This window comes from Kryptolebias marmoratus, linkage group LG20 (genome assembly GCF_001649575.2).
Source record: "Kryptolebias marmoratus isolate JLee-2015 linkage group LG20, ASM164957v2, whole genome shotgun sequence".
In the NCBI taxonomy this organism is placed as follows: domain Eukaryota; kingdom Metazoa; phylum Chordata; class Actinopteri; order Cyprinodontiformes; family Rivulidae; genus Kryptolebias; species Kryptolebias marmoratus.
In genome coordinates this window covers 9,952,737-9,968,049 of record NC_051449.1, presented here as the reverse complement: position 1 = coordinate 9,968,049, position 15,313 = coordinate 9,952,737, and the positions used below count along the sequence as shown (strand labels likewise).

At 37.5% G+C, this 15,313-nt stretch overlaps 1 protein-coding gene across 1 annotated transcript; it reads left to right on the top strand.

Moving 5' to 3' along the window:
• The first annotated feature begins 4,798 nt into the window (after positions 1–4,798).
• Positions 4,799–11,013, top strand: irf4a (interferon regulatory factor 4a). The gene is made up of 9 exons (XM_017422418.2): positions 4,799–4,935; positions 5,607–5,806; positions 6,041–6,227; positions 7,009–7,094; positions 7,203–7,377; positions 7,884–7,964; positions 8,356–8,751; positions 9,607–9,719; positions 10,613–11,013. Exons 2-9 carry the CDS (start codon positions 5,609–5,611, stop codon positions 10,760–10,762), a joined length of 1,386 nt encoding a protein of 461 aa, XP_017277907.1. The 5' UTR covers positions 4,799–4,935; positions 5,607–5,608; the 3' UTR covers positions 10,763–11,013.
• Positions 11,014–15,313: the final 4,300 nt, after the last annotated feature.

Below are 15,313 nucleotides of genomic sequence, written 5' to 3'. Positions count from 1 at the left end.
TCAGTCAGTGGTGACGTTTATTATCTTCTGATTTGTGCTAAATACTTCAGAGCAGCTGAGAGGTAATCAGTGTCACCAGATGACCTACCTGTGCTTTAAAGCATCCGACCAGCTCTCACGAAACCTGTAAGTATCAAAACACTCAGCACAGCATCGCAGCACACAACATGTGAAAAACTGAGGCAAATATATATATATATAAAAAAACGCATGTCCATTTTTCATGGGCTGGTGTTTGAGGTTTTTTGTCATAAAGCTAAAGTGTGAACAATAAGCTTTCACAAGGTCAACATTTAACCGTGGACTCTTTTTCTCACATAAAAGTAACACAGTTGCATTCAGCTCGTGGTGAATTAGCTGTTAGATTTAGTCAAGAATGCATGTCGTATGCAAAGGTACGGTCTTGTTTTTATTTAAAACTTGAGAGGACTTGACTTGTGCAGCTTAGTGCTGAAGTTTAGGCTCCAAAATGGTAGTATGATTAAACTGTTCTGTGTACCCACAAACATCACTAGTTATAAGTTCGTTCACCCCTAACTGTCTATGAGTAGATGTGTCCAAACTAAATTTATGCTATGCATATTTGTAGCCATCTATCCACCGGAAAGTTTGCAAACCCTTTAGAATGATCTATATTATCACATGAAACTGATTCTAAACATCTTCAACAAGTAAAAGAAACATATGCCCCTCGTCGGAAATTATTCAGTTCAGTCTAAAACCAAGAGTTGCATTAGTCTGCAAGGTTACAGAGGAACCCGTGGTAGCTTTTAAGTTACAAAAGACCTTCTTTGACGTTGCCTAATGCTCATGTGTGTCACTCAATTAGGAAAACAATGAATGGCTACAATGTGTATGTCAGAAATGCAAGGAAAACGAAGCTACAAGAGAAAAACAACTATGTTGCAAGTCAGCAGTTCACCAAGATCATGTGAACAACCCTGAAGGATGTTGTAAAATGGATTTGTCTGCAGATGAGTTGAAAATAGAAACTGTAGCTTGAATGAGAAGTGTTTTCTTGGAGAAGGTCTAATATTGCATTAAAGCTTAAGCACCTCCTCCTGTTTTTAAAACACAGTGAGGGTGGTATCAGTTATGAATATTAACAGTCTTTTGCATGATGAAAGCCATCAGCATTCCAGTTTTGAACTTGTTCTGCAGAGGGATGGGGTGAAATGCCTCCAAACTGATGTGCAGGACCTAATAAGATTTATAATTTCCTGTTCACATACTACTGCTGCTCGCGTTTCACTCTCATAGGCTTTAAAGGAAGAGGTGCTTTTTAATCGATTGAACTGGAATCCTTTTTTTCCTGTATACTGTAAATGTTCATTTCATACAGATGTGGACAAAAACATAAATTAAAAAAAAACTGAGATCACAGCGTGCAAGTACACAAGTGAAGCCATGCTGCACAGGCAAGATTAAAATGAAAAGGGAAGGCCTATTCTTGAACTTCCCAAAACAGAGTACAGTAACAAGTCTTACCACACTGTGTTTTTGGAGCACGATAGCTCACTCTGTGTTCACAGGGTGAAGTTATATTTGCACAGACAGTGGGTCTTCTCAGAAACACGCGGGCCTTTTTAGAAAACCTGCAGTGGCAAAGTTTTTTTTATTTTATTTTTTCTACTTAATAATACGTCTTCAAAGATTTCTTTCGAAAGCTAAATTTAATTCAAATATGTTGCTCATAATGTGTGTATTTAATCAACATTTAGACTTCACTTCCAGCAATTCCTGCATTTCATGTTTTGTACGTCTGTCACTATCTACAGACTGGTTTCTGTCACTTGAGGCACATGTTTGACTTTTGCAGCTAGAATTTGGGATCTTTGCTCATTTGGATTTGGCTTCAATGTAACTTTTTTATTTTCTTTAACAGACGTTTGGATATAAAAGGCATTCTTCTCCCCTTATAGTAATGTCAAAAGGTATTATTTGTTTCAGCATATTGCCCATCCAAATAATATACTAATGGTGATCATTTGAAGCAATTAGTGACTTGAAATGATATTTGTTTTCTTATTTTAAACCAGAATGGGGTGTTAACATGTACAGAATAGCATGTCGTTTCAACCACTAACTGGTCTCAATCTACCACTGATTAACTTTTGGAGCCAAATCCCCGTCAAGATTGTTGCCACACCCAACTGACCTCAGAAAACACAAAATGGCAAAAAAAAAATAAAAAATCAGTCAATATTACAAATATTGTGCTAAAATTGGATGCGATTGTACTTGAGAGTCTACCAGATTAGCTACGCTGAAGTGCTACTCATCACCAAGATCTTTGCTTGGAAATTTAGCTGAAAATATCTCATGAATAACTTGATGGATTTTATTGAAACTTTCAGAAATTAAGCATTGAACTTAGATCTACAACTGATTAACCTTTGGAGTAAATTCAAGATGGCCACTACAGATAAACCACATTATCTAATACAAAAATGGCTATAACTCAGTCAGTTTGACAGATAATGAGCTAAAATTTGACGTGGTAGTATTTGAGAGTCATTCACAACACATCCTACGAGCGTGAAATTTCGCAATGTTTCATGAGATTGTGCATGACGTCATTTTCAAGGTTTGTCCAAAATGGCTGTAACTCTTTCATTTCTCAGCATTACAGGATCTTTGTTTAAACTAAGACGTGAAAGGTGGTGGGTGATATGCATTCATGCAAGGAATGCTAGGCCTTTAATTTATTGTTCCAAAATAACGTTGCTGTGATATGACACACAATCAGTGTGACACCGGGCGCACACACTCAACACTGACCTGGAAATGTAAAATAAATAATAATAAAAAATAATAAAAAATAATAATAAAAAATCACATGAAATCTTATTTTAAACCATTTTTTCAATGAAATATTGAATAAGAGTAACACATTTTGGTTTTCATTTAAATGACTGGAGATAGCCACCAGCTCCCCACTGCACAGAAAGGAGCAGCGGGTAAAGAAAATTGAAGGATGGATGTTCTAAACAGAGGTCTTTTTTCGGCAATAATAAATCAGAAATGGAATAAGTTGTTGTGTCTCTTATCTTTTTCTACATATTTGCATTTAGTTATTTATGCGTAAAAAGGAAATATAACTTAAACTACACCACTACCTTTGTATGGACTGACTGTTTTTATTTTTCTCCACCATTTGGTCTTCATTTAGACAAAGTTTCTTTTCAAAATCTCACTTTTTGTCTTCTCCTACTTTCTACTCTTATCTCCACTCGAGCTTGTCTAAAAAACATTAGCCCTTAAACCGAACCTACATTTGGGTCAATTTAGATTAATTAGTCTCTAAATTTACTTGAAGTACTATGAATGAAAGAGTGCATGAGTAAAGTATTTCATCTCTGTGAAAAACAGACAAAAAACACGTTTTTAAAGTGTGTTGACCATAGTGAAAAAGGTTTCTTAGTATTGGAACCTTTTCTGCAGCTGGACAGTATTGTGCACGCGGTGGAGTGTAAATACATTTCAGAATGTGGTGAATGGATGCATTCTTTGTTATAGCAGTGAAAAATGACACAGTTGTCTCCACAGTGACCCATTTTGATAATGTGACTTTGGTTTTAATAAATATATACTAATGTATTTAAGAACAAAATGCAAAACTTCCATGCAAAGTTTGTTGAATGATAGCTAAAATAATTTTGTATCGGTTTAGTGTTTGCATCATGGTTTTTCCTCACTTTGTAGTTTTACGGGAGTGTCCCGTAGTGTCACCCTGGTGGTGGCCTACATGGTGACCATGATTGGACTGCCTGGAAGGATGCCTTTGCTGCTGTGAAGCTGGTCTGGCCCTGAGCTTCCAGCAGCAACTCTTTGAGTTTGTGGCGACCCAACTGAACTGCTTGCCAGGGGGCGCAAAGCGAATGATGAAGAAACAAAAAGCCCCGCTTATGCATCTACAGCCTGAAGATTTCTCTTCAGATCTTTTTATGAGAACTTTTTGCAGCTCAACTGACTGTAGGATGATCAAGTTTGCTGGAACTGTGTGAACTATTGGATGTTTATTTTTTTATATTTTTGCACAATAAATGATCCCCTGAATGTCATGGACACATATGCATTACATATTTTTTTATTTTTTTTTTTTCCACTGGCTCACTTTGATTTCAAATTTGTGAACCCATTTGCCGTGTGAGGTTGTCGGTCGGTGGTCTGTCTTGCTGAAGGTGATAAGACACATTCTGTACTCTGCTACTCTGTTTCCTGGTTCTCTTCCTGTTTGTCTCATGTGCAAGAGAGGTCATGCATGGTGGCATCAAAAACAGCAAGATCACATTATTTTCCCAGCCTTTTGACTCAATTAACTACGCAGGCTATAGAACAATAATGTTAATGAAAAAAAAATCCAAATTGTTGCTAAGTTAGATTGCACATTCTGTGGACATAGCAACCGGATTTTTGGAAAAACAGCCACTTGAGGGCAGTATTACTAACAAATCACACTAAAAAGTATTTTGAATTCAAGCCATGTGAGTCCTTTTGACAAATTTGGCTGATATTATCCATAATGTCTTTTCTCAACTTTATTTTTACAAGTGAAATACTGTACATGTTTCCAGAGAGCAGCTCTGTCAGTGGAAAGAGGTTGAGCTTTCTATTAGAATAATTGAAAAAAAAAAAAAAAACTATATAGGGTATTTTTTTTTCTGACGGCACAAGTAATTGTTCCATTCTGTCCTGATGTGTGCTTTGGGTGTCACTATATCAGAGGGATTCCCCGCCGCCGAGCTGCGTGGGCGAAGAGTTTTTACTGAAATGAAGGCGCGATCTGCTGCGCATCTCCTCATGAACCTCTCAGAGCCCGAGGACAGGCTCCTCCCTGCTGAAAAAAAAAAAAATCAAGATGTGATAACGTTTAAGAATAGGACCCTGAGAGTCTCCTGACAGATTTCCGCGGTGGACTCTGCATCTCTAAAGGTAAGCAGCAGCAGACTGCTCCAAAATCATCTGAATTCAGCCTGCGTGAAAACTTTTCCTTTCAGTGTGTCAAGGCAGAAGTTTCTGTCCGGAGGAAATGTCTGAACTCAGCCAAAATCAGTTCTACTTTAACAACCAGCCAATCTAAAGATGGAGTTTTTAGACAATATTTAGATTAAAATGTTATGCAATCAATACCAAACACTAACTTTTTGTCTTTCAGCTTTATATATATATATATATATATATATAGCTGATCAGTTTATGTTATTATTCATACATGTGTCTTAAATGAGTCATAAATTTCCCTTGACAGAAAAGAAAACTGCCAAACGTGATGAATGCAATTTGTCATTTCAGCCTAAATCATTGCACCCCTACATTATAAATTACTATCCCTGAGTCGTGGTTTGAAAACAAGATCAAATCTGACAAAAGTGACCTCTGGTATTGTTACTTGCACTGAGACTAGGTGTGACTCCAGAGATCAGTTATAATAAAATGCATTTGGAAAGCAATTCAAACTGGAAGTTGCAACTTTGTCTGTTTTAAAATAAACCTATCCGTGTTTTGCATTCTTAGAAAAACCGGAGTCTCACTGTAAAAAATCTAAAGCCTTGCTGTGTCCAAAGGCCGGCTGCGTCCTTTATTTTATTCCGTTTTGTTTGCAGAGATGAACCTGGATGAAGACAGTGGTCTGTCAGTCAGTTGCGGCAACGGCAAGCTGAGACAGTGGCTGATAGAGCAGATTGACAGCAGGCGATATTCCGGCCTTGTGTGGGAAAACGATGAGAAAACCATCTTCAGGATTCCTTGGAAACATGCAGGAAAGCAAGACTACAACAGAGAGGAGGATTCTGCACTCTTCAAGGTCAGACCGACTCGTCCCTCGCCTCAAACCAACCACAAAGCACCTGATAATTGCAACTCTAACACTGTGAATTCATTATTTACAAGCCGAAAGCTAATAGAGTTCAATGACATAAAAGGATTTTTGAAAAAATTGCCATTTTTGCTTGATTCATGTTGCCCCAACTTCGAAGCTAAAAAAAAATCTATTCACTTGTCAAATTGTTTGATACTTTTTTTTTTTTTTTAATCTCAGGCATGGGCAATGTTTAAAGGAAAATATAAGGAAGGTGTAGACAAACCAGACCCCCCCACATGGAAAACCAGATTACGCTGTGCCCTCAATAAAAGCAATGACTTTGATGAAATCGTAGAAAGAAGCCAGCTGGACATCTCCGAACCGTACAAAGTTTACAGAATCATCCCAGAGGGAACCAAAAAGGGTGAGAATTTAAAATTGTTCATGCACGATGTTGTGCAGCTGTAAAGATTCAGATCGATACTATTTAGGTACTCGTGTTTAAAGTGTGTGAACCTTTTAGAAGTTAAATGATTCATGGTTGAATTTCAATAGCAAACAGTAAAATTTGCTGCAAAATGTTGCAATTGCTACGACACATCTACATCTGACCGAACACGGCTGCTTTTCACACAGCGAGTTACAGTGTTTAAAGACTATTGGTGATTTTTCACTTACATTTGCACCACTGCTGTTGATTCTGATGAGGCAGGAAGCACAGGAAGCAAAGGCATGAACCAAAAAGGCCGTAGTGCTTTTTTTAGAGGGCTTCGGTTACTAAGTGCAGGGTGCACATAACAACAAGACAACCTCAGCCTTGCATAACTAAGTTTCTACCATCATACAACAGTTATTGTCACAGAAAAGCAGTTTCTGGTATCTGCTCTAATTGTCAACATGAAAAAGAAAAGTAGATGCAGTCTGCCATCTGTTGCACTAGGTTTGCAAATCATACTCAGACAACAAAAAAACAACAACCTAACAAATGCAGGAAGCATCATTCACAGTTTAGACTTGCTAAAGAGATTTGAATGTTTCTGATCAAGATATGTAATTGCACATCGCAAATCGACATAAATCATCCTAAAAGTTTATTGTTTGTCTGTTACATGAAATTAGGTCATAGATCTTTTAATAACAGTTCCTTTTTTCTGATAATTCTTGCTTGGTAAAGCATGACAGTTTCTGTTTTTGAACATTTACAGGAATGAAGATGAGCCGCTTGGAAGAGACACCCTCACATGTTAATGCACATGGCTATATTCCTCCTTACACATCACTGCACAACCAGGTTAACAGTTTTTGCAACACTCAGTCTTCTTAAAAAAAAAAAAAAAAAAAAACACTCTTGTTTTAATAACACACTATATGAGTAACCATCCCTGCATTTCCTGCGTAGGTGCCCGGCTTTGTGGTTTCCCAGGAGAGAAGAGACTGGAGAGATTATCATGCACCGCCAGAACAGTCTGTGTCTAACACACACCCTCATGGACAACATGCAGAGCTGCAGTACGGCCAGTGCCACTACCAGCCGTCGATTGGGCGGGTTTGGCCCGGTTCACACACAGAAAATGGTAAGATACAACTGGTTACACTTTAAACTATTTTAGACTTTAAAGTACCATACAACATAAAAATAAATAAGAATAATAAGAATAAGAAAATAATAATAAAAAAAATATATATATATATATACAGTCAATAATACTAGCATTATCTTTTAATCACAACCTGTATCATCCTTTTAGCTCTTCTTCCCTTACACGATTTTCATATTTTCTGTAAGGGTTTTAAAGGAAAAATCAGTCACGTAAGAATTAATAGAACATTGAAAGTGTTGTATGAATGTTGTTTTTAATGCTTTTAATTTTGAACATGTTTTAGTCTGCTGCTGTGACAAACCAATTTCCCTCAGGGGATCTATAAATTGTCTTTCTAGTTTATTTATCTAAACTGTGCACATTTATGTAATCTAAGATACGGTTGTCCATTTATTTGGGTTTTAGAAGCATTTAACGAAGCCATTAGGTCATTTCAGTGCTCTAATCAATGCATTTATCTATTCGTTTTTTAAATGCAGGTTTTCAGCTCTCGTTCCACACCTACTTTTCAGACTCTCAACCGCCCATGTATGCGATGGACCACAACAGTGCCATGCTAGGTAAAGAACTGGATGCACACAAACTCGCATAACATCAGCTTGATATAATGCAAAACTGTAATACTTTTAATCTGTTCGCATTTCTTGAAATGAAACTTCAAGCACTTTGTGCAAAGTTTACTTCCATGTTTTGAAACCCAGAGCAGCGGTTCATCATATTCAACTACTTTTTTTAATTGCATGACCATAGATTAAAATAGAGGGGCGAAGAAGATCCTTTAAATGATAAGACGGATATAAGAAACACAACATAGAAAGACTGCTTCTAACAAGTTACTGTAGGTTTTATTTATGGCTTAGACACTTTAGACCCTCTTTTTGAACACACTATGACTTACACTATAATATTTTCATTTAGAGGTGTCAACTAAAGGCTCATCTCTTTTTTCAGATTGCAGTCTGCATGTGTCTCTATACTACAGAGAATCTCTGGTGAAAGAAGTTACCATCACCAACCCAGACGGTTGTCGGATCACCTCCTCCTCTGCATCCTCTCCATCATCCTCCTCATCTTCTCCGTGTCCAGAGGACAAGTTTCACAGTGGTGCAGAAGTTGTTCTTTTCCCAGCCCCATATCCCGAGTCCCAAAGACAGGGCGCTGAGATGCTTCCCAACATACTGGAGAAAGGGGTGCTTCTGTGGATGACAGCTGACGGGCTGTACGCTAAACGCTTGTGTCAGGGACGGGTGTACTGGGAAGGACCTCTGGCTCCATATCTGGATAAACCCAACAAGCTGGAGAAGGATCAGCCTTGCCAACTGTTTAACACCCAACAGTTCTTTGATGGTAAGCAGCAACACGCATGTTAATGTATTGATTCATCGCTGAACATCAGGTCTATGTAAAAATTATCCCTATTTCTCAAGGACAGCCCTTTTCTGATGCTGTTCACCCTTTGTTTTGTCCTCCACTTGTCCAGTTAAGGGTTTTACTATCCACTGCACAGACATACTGTATACTAAGTTCTTGACTAACAGATCTTTGGCTTTTTTCCCACAAATTAAGCTAAAAGAAATGGGAACAAATTGCAGGTTTTTGTGACAGGCTGTTGTAGCAAATTTCCAAAAGATGCATTTAAGTTTTGAGTTTCTGCTCAACTGAACCCAGTATTGATTTTAGGCTAAAAAGAACTTGGTCCTTTGTGTATATTGTTATCCCTTTGTTGGTGTTTTTTGTTGAACTTAAAAGTATTGGCTTTTAGTTGTCACAAATTAAAAAAAAACCACATATGCTGTCTCAATCATTTATATATCAGTGGTTGAATTGATTGATAAGGGTGGGGGTTGTGATGATCGAGATGAGAATGATGAAACAGGGGCTGCAAGTGCTTTAGCTGGGTAAGTCCCTCTTGCCGTGTAGAGGTAGCACAAACAAGGAACTCATCTTTTCAGCTGGGGGCCAAAGCATGTGGAGTCCCCACCCACATGTGGTCCACAACACTGTGTGATGTGACAGCATTTTCTGTGTCTTTTCAATCTGAATTTCCATCATCCCCATTAGTACTTTCCAGAAAACGTATTACAATGAAGAAAAATGTCATATGATCAAAAATGGATGTTGACTTGTATGTACTACATCTTATATGTTCACTGGGCTGTTAGTAGTGATATATCCCATTCTTTTTTGCTCTTCTCCTCTCAGAGCTTCAAAATATATCCCATAATAGTCGTCATCTACCACGCCACCAGGTGACTCTGTGTTTTGGAGACGAATACCCTGATCCACAACGTCCACAGAAGTTGATCACAGCACAGGTACCATATAAAAAAATTAACTTGCATGTAAAAAATAGTTTGAAAATTCAGGTTACTTTCTTAGCAGACTTGAATCTCAGCACTTATGGTTTTTAAGCTGTGTCTTTGTAGCAAATATCCAGAGTTTCTGGGGTTTTAAAGCAATCAGCAGTTATGTGGATAATGAACAACTAAACATACTTTTTGCCCACTAATTAGTGTTCATTAAGGCATTAAGGTGCTACTTGTTTCTGGCCTGAATGCTGATAAACCAAATAAGAAATCACAGTCAAAGATCACTGGTGACAGCTGAGTGTTTCAGTGTTTTTATTTTACTTTTCTTACAACTGTCGAACTATATGCATCTGTATCTGGTTCCAGAGATTATTGTGCTGTCAGTGCACAAAGTGAATTGTTGCTCCTTCGGTCACATTTGGCTCAGACTGAATATACCCTATTCTCTTTTGACTGTACAAAAAGATAACAAAACATGTAAATGTTCAACACATGTAAACCTAGATAAACCATATTAACCCGAGCCAAAGTGGGCGTAGTTTACAATGCTATCTAAAGAGCTAGTAATATCTGAAGCTACAATGAAATTATATGGCTTTTACATAATTTTTTCTGACTTTATGTGTTGGTTAGTGAAGAAATTATTACAGAAATGTTTAGAAAACTAATTAACTTCCTATGGCTGTAAATAGATTTACTCAGGCATAACAGATCTAAGCAAAACAGTTATTAAATATTAACAATTTAGCATAAAGTTTACTATAATTTTGATTGCAGTTTCTTAGCTAAAGATATATTGACCTAAAAGGAATCTGTAGAATATTTAAGTTTATTTTCTATTTTCTTGGGGCAACACTTGGATAAAAAAAAGTAATAACATAAACCTAATTTTATTTTAGGTGGAGCCAGTGTTCGCCAAGAGGTTGTTGTACTATTACCAACAGAACACCAGCCCCTACCTGCGGGCCTACGATCACATTCAGGAACAAAACACCTCTCCATCAATAGACTATGCTTCCCAGAGACCTCTGCAGCATATTCAGGAGTGAAGAGTACATCAAAAAGAAAGAAAATGAACCGTAACCAGCAGGGGAACAAATGTGAATTCAAAGCTGTGACCTTTTATGATGCCTTGTGACGGCTGTGTATATTTTTGCTCTGAGGGGTGGAGAGTGCTAGCCAGTTTTACATGCACACCTTTGCATTGTAGACTTTGACTGTGGAGAAAGACGCATTTTTTAAATTTTTTTTATTCTTCTTCTGCAAATATTATTGTGACAGTGTGAAGGATGCGGTTTGAGGGTGGGGGTGGGGGTGCGGGCTGGGGGTGAGGCGAGCGGAGGGCAAACTGAGACAGGAAGTACTAGAGCAGGTGCACAGGAAGAATGGCCCCTAAGACAAACCCTGATATGTCAAAGAGATAAGCCAGCATGAATGAATACTTATTATTCACAGATATCAGGTCAAACATGTAACCCTTGCACAGAGTTAAGTGATACCAAAAATGATCAACATTTCATCAGTGTGATACAGCTCATTCTGTGGTTCACTAACTTTATAATCTACTATACTTGACAAGTAAAACTCTGAGGAGACTTATGTCCGAATCTTCAAAATGGGCATGTTTACAAAAAAGCTGACTATTTTTATTGTAACATGTCACATATTCTGCAGCATTTTCTCTGAATTTTTGTTTTCTTTCTTGTGAAATATTGTATAGTTTTTCTTCTTTGAATCTTGTAATAAATATTTTTTGAAAGCAATCTGTTTCAAAGGTGCGTTTTGATTTGAACTTGCAGACTAAACCCATACGCTTAGGGTTTGCAGCTAATTATTACTTTGCTCATCAAACAAAAGAAGTTGACCGTAGCTGCACAACGTATTATCAAAGAGCAGCCTGTGGTTCGAACTCTGTGACACGGTCCGAGAGGCACGTTGACTGGAAAATCACACTTATCCCGTAACTTACAGGGAAACGATACCTGTTCCTCTAGACCTGAAACTGGTGGCCTCACAATTGGGAAAGGAAACTACCTCTATGGTCGGTGTGCAGAGTTAAACAATAAGGAGTGCCTCAGTTCCCATGCATCTGATTCCTCATGTAGAGGCTCATACTGTACGCAGAGTGTCCCACAAAAGCTATCGAGAGAGTCGCAGACACAATACCACACAGGACAGGACCACAGAGATTGTATGTGCAACAATTAGCAAAGCAGAATCCCTGTTGCTGCTGGAGTCCTAAATGTTAAAGCTGAAGTAAGAGGGAATTTGTGTTTAGTTATGTTTTTCTTCTGTGGTCCAGAGTTTCGATCTCTGCATTTACTTCCCTCACACTTAAACCACATCACTTTCACAAACTTTGACCAAAATCACAGTCTGGAATGATTGTTTTTGTCATCAACCATAAATCCTTTTTCCTCATAAATCTAGTCAGTGAGACCCCTCCCCCGCCTGTGATTCTCTGATGACAGCTTGCATCAGTTTGCAAGATGAGTTTATATAGAGCATCGTTGCTGTCTCTGTGTCGTAAAGGACCACATGCGTGACTCTGTGTGTGTGTGCGCGTGTGTGGGGGTGGGAACACACTTGTGGTATGACTGTTAATGGGAATTGACATTTATGGCCTCAGGATGAAACATGTGCCTCCCCACCTACAGCAGTGGTGACTCAAACTCAAACACACACACCTATCTCACATCACAGCTTGCACTTACAGTAAAGAAATTATCGGAGGAAATCGCAAAAATTATAATCAGCCCTGTGAAGGAATCCAAAGACTACATCAGTTAGCACATTATGCTTCATTGTTGGATAAAACTACTTCTACTGCAGTTGTTTAATTTTTGAGGTGGAAACATATGGAAGCAAAGAAAGTGAGACTGAGCGAGAGAGAGAGAGAGAGAGAGAGAGAGAGAGAGAGAGAGAAAGTCAAATTTGGTTAGAAAAAAAAGACCAAAAAAGAAGAAGAAAAGAGAACATATATCACACATTTGTCATGGTGTTTCCCCCTCTGCAGGAAGCCACATCATTTATAGTTAGACATTAGATTTTCCGTCTTTATGGGTCGGTTTTCTTACTTTTACCCTTCACTTGAAGCTCTGTAGCTAAACGTTTAGTGAGACGATGATCCCAAAGCACCCCTGAAAATGTGTTAATATAGAAAAAATACACACTCACATCCCATCAGATTTATCCAAAGAATAGTTTCATGTTTTTTTACATGACGACTATGATGAATTTGACATTAATTACCAAACAAGTTCTGCAGTTTATTTTAGAGAAACTACTGAAGTTTTGTCTTTATACAGAATAAAAAGACTTTATTCCAGCGAGGTAAATAACAAAGAGCAATAGTTTAAAAACAGGAAGCCTATTAGTTCCCCTGTGTTCCACAAAGAGTTATCATATTTTGAGTTTACTGCAACTTTTAAATTTATTTTATTTTGGTAATTTAGATCTTGAGTGACACTGAGAAAACATGTTGTGTCAGAAATGATGCAAAAAGTGGTTTATTTATCTAGTTATGTGTCAAAATACAACTCAAGTTCTCAGACAGCAAAATAGAGGTTCTGCTCAGACCAACACTTTGCTCTGCTGACATCTGCTGGACACTGTGGTTAATTTCACATATATATATATATATATATATATATATATATATATATATATATATATATATATATATATATATATATATATATATATAAGACTTTTAAGGGTCTGTTAAAGTCTCATATCCTACCTGGTTCAAAAGCAAAAATAAGTAAAGCAGAGATTTGAATTCCTCTACAGTGTGAGCAGTGGGGCAGTGTGTATAATAGATGTGCAGTAGAAGTAAATTGTTTTATAGATTAGGAGCAGTCACTGGGAAAGTCATCTTTCTATTTTAATCTGGATCGGGGAAGATTATGGTTTGTAGACTGAGGTGCTCCTAAAAGTGTGAATAGCAACAAGGTTGTTTAAACAAGAGGGGCAGAAAATTTATAAACTTAAAAGTAAGCAATATATTTTTTTTATATATCATATCATAAAAGGGCAGGAAGCCAGGGGAAAAGATGCCAAGACTGGGGTCATGTGTACACACAATTTTGTACCCGTTAAAAGATTAACTTTTACAGTCTAAACTGTTTATAGACGATACAGAGATGAGCTTTACAACTGTCTAGAACCGAGGTCATAAAGGCAGGAAAAACCTTTGATAAAGTGACAAGGCTTCACCTTTGCAATAACTTGGAAAAGGCTTGAATATACAACAGCACTAAACTGCAGCTAATAAGGGCTGTCAAGAATCACGCCCAGATTCTTGACATGTAGAATGACTGCATGGAGCCATAAGACTGGTAGTATCATCAAATTAATTCTGTTTTATTTTCACCTTGGTTTCATTTAATTTAGACAGTTTGGTAGTGAATATAATGGCTGTAACTGGTACTGTCTATAAACCTGGATGTCATCAGTCGAACAATGAACAGGAATAATATGTTTCCTCTAAAATAGACCCCAACAGAGAGAACAGCATAGAGCCAGTATGGATCTCTGAGTAACCCCATGACAGAGAGAGATCACAGAAGACAAAAATGTCTCTTTAGGGAAAAAATACCTTATTTTGTCAGATATGTTGACCCATTCCAGTCCTGAAACTAGGACATTATGCTAAAAAACTATTTTCTCTAAAACTTTAGAATAAAAAGGCAGCTTTCATACAGTTTCCATGCATCTTTTATTTTGTAGTTTGAAAGAACAGTTACTTCAATATATTATTAATAAGGAGCTCATATAAAAGTAACAATAAAAGCCCCTGAAATTGACCCTGAACAACCATCATTGCTCCCCTACCTACTGCTGAAGGTGTGTTTCCATAAAGTATTTACTGATGGGCACAAAAACTGGGCATACTTTCAGTAAAACCTGAGCTGGAAGCTTCACACCCATATTTTACTCAATATTATCCATATAGTCAATCTTTTACTGGCTCATTAAACGTATTATCACCTGGTAGTATAGTGAGATAATTTTCTGAGTATGACCTACAGGAATCAAAAGAATTGCTTCCATTTCCAGAAAATAAAATCTTTATCAGTACAATAAATCAGGTTGAATTGCCTCAGATGTTGCTGTTTATGCTTGTGTCAACAATGCTCTTGACCCAGCACACTACGATGACAGGAAAGCAATAACAAGTTGTCGGATAAGGAGCAACAAACGCAATGGAAAACACATGCCTGCAAACAGATAAAAGTTGATAAGCAGAACAATAACATAAATTACCTGGCATCAATGTAAGGGTGACGCTGTCTGTTTGATTTGGCTGGCGATCCCTTGAGCCTTTGATAATAAAGAATGTTGAACTAAAATATCATTAGAAATGCTTAATTTTCACAATTATTTAGATTTGTTTAGATCTACAGAATGAACAAATGAGGGAAGATTTTAAACAGCCTATGGACTGTGCATGAACAAAGGTGTAGTGAGTTGAATAACCAGCAGGGAGTGGTGTATGTTAAATAATGTATGCTGCAGATGGCCACAACTGGGTTGCAGTGCAATAATCCGCATCAAAAAGCCATTTAGTTCTGAAATACCAATGACTGGGGTGTTTC

Coding starts and splice junctions, on each gene's coding strand:
- irf4a (XM_017422418.2), top strand. CDS start 5,609: ATGAACCTGGATGAAGACAGTGGTCTGTCAGTCAGTTGCGGCAACGGC. Junction 5,807..6,040: donor AGGATTCTGCACTCTTCAAG/GTCAGACCGACT, acceptor TTTTAATCTCAG/GCATGGGCAATGTTTAAAGG. Junction 7,378..7,883: donor CGGTTCACACACAGAAAATG/GTAAGATACAAC, acceptor TTTTAAATGCAG/GTTTTCAGCTCTCGTTCCAC.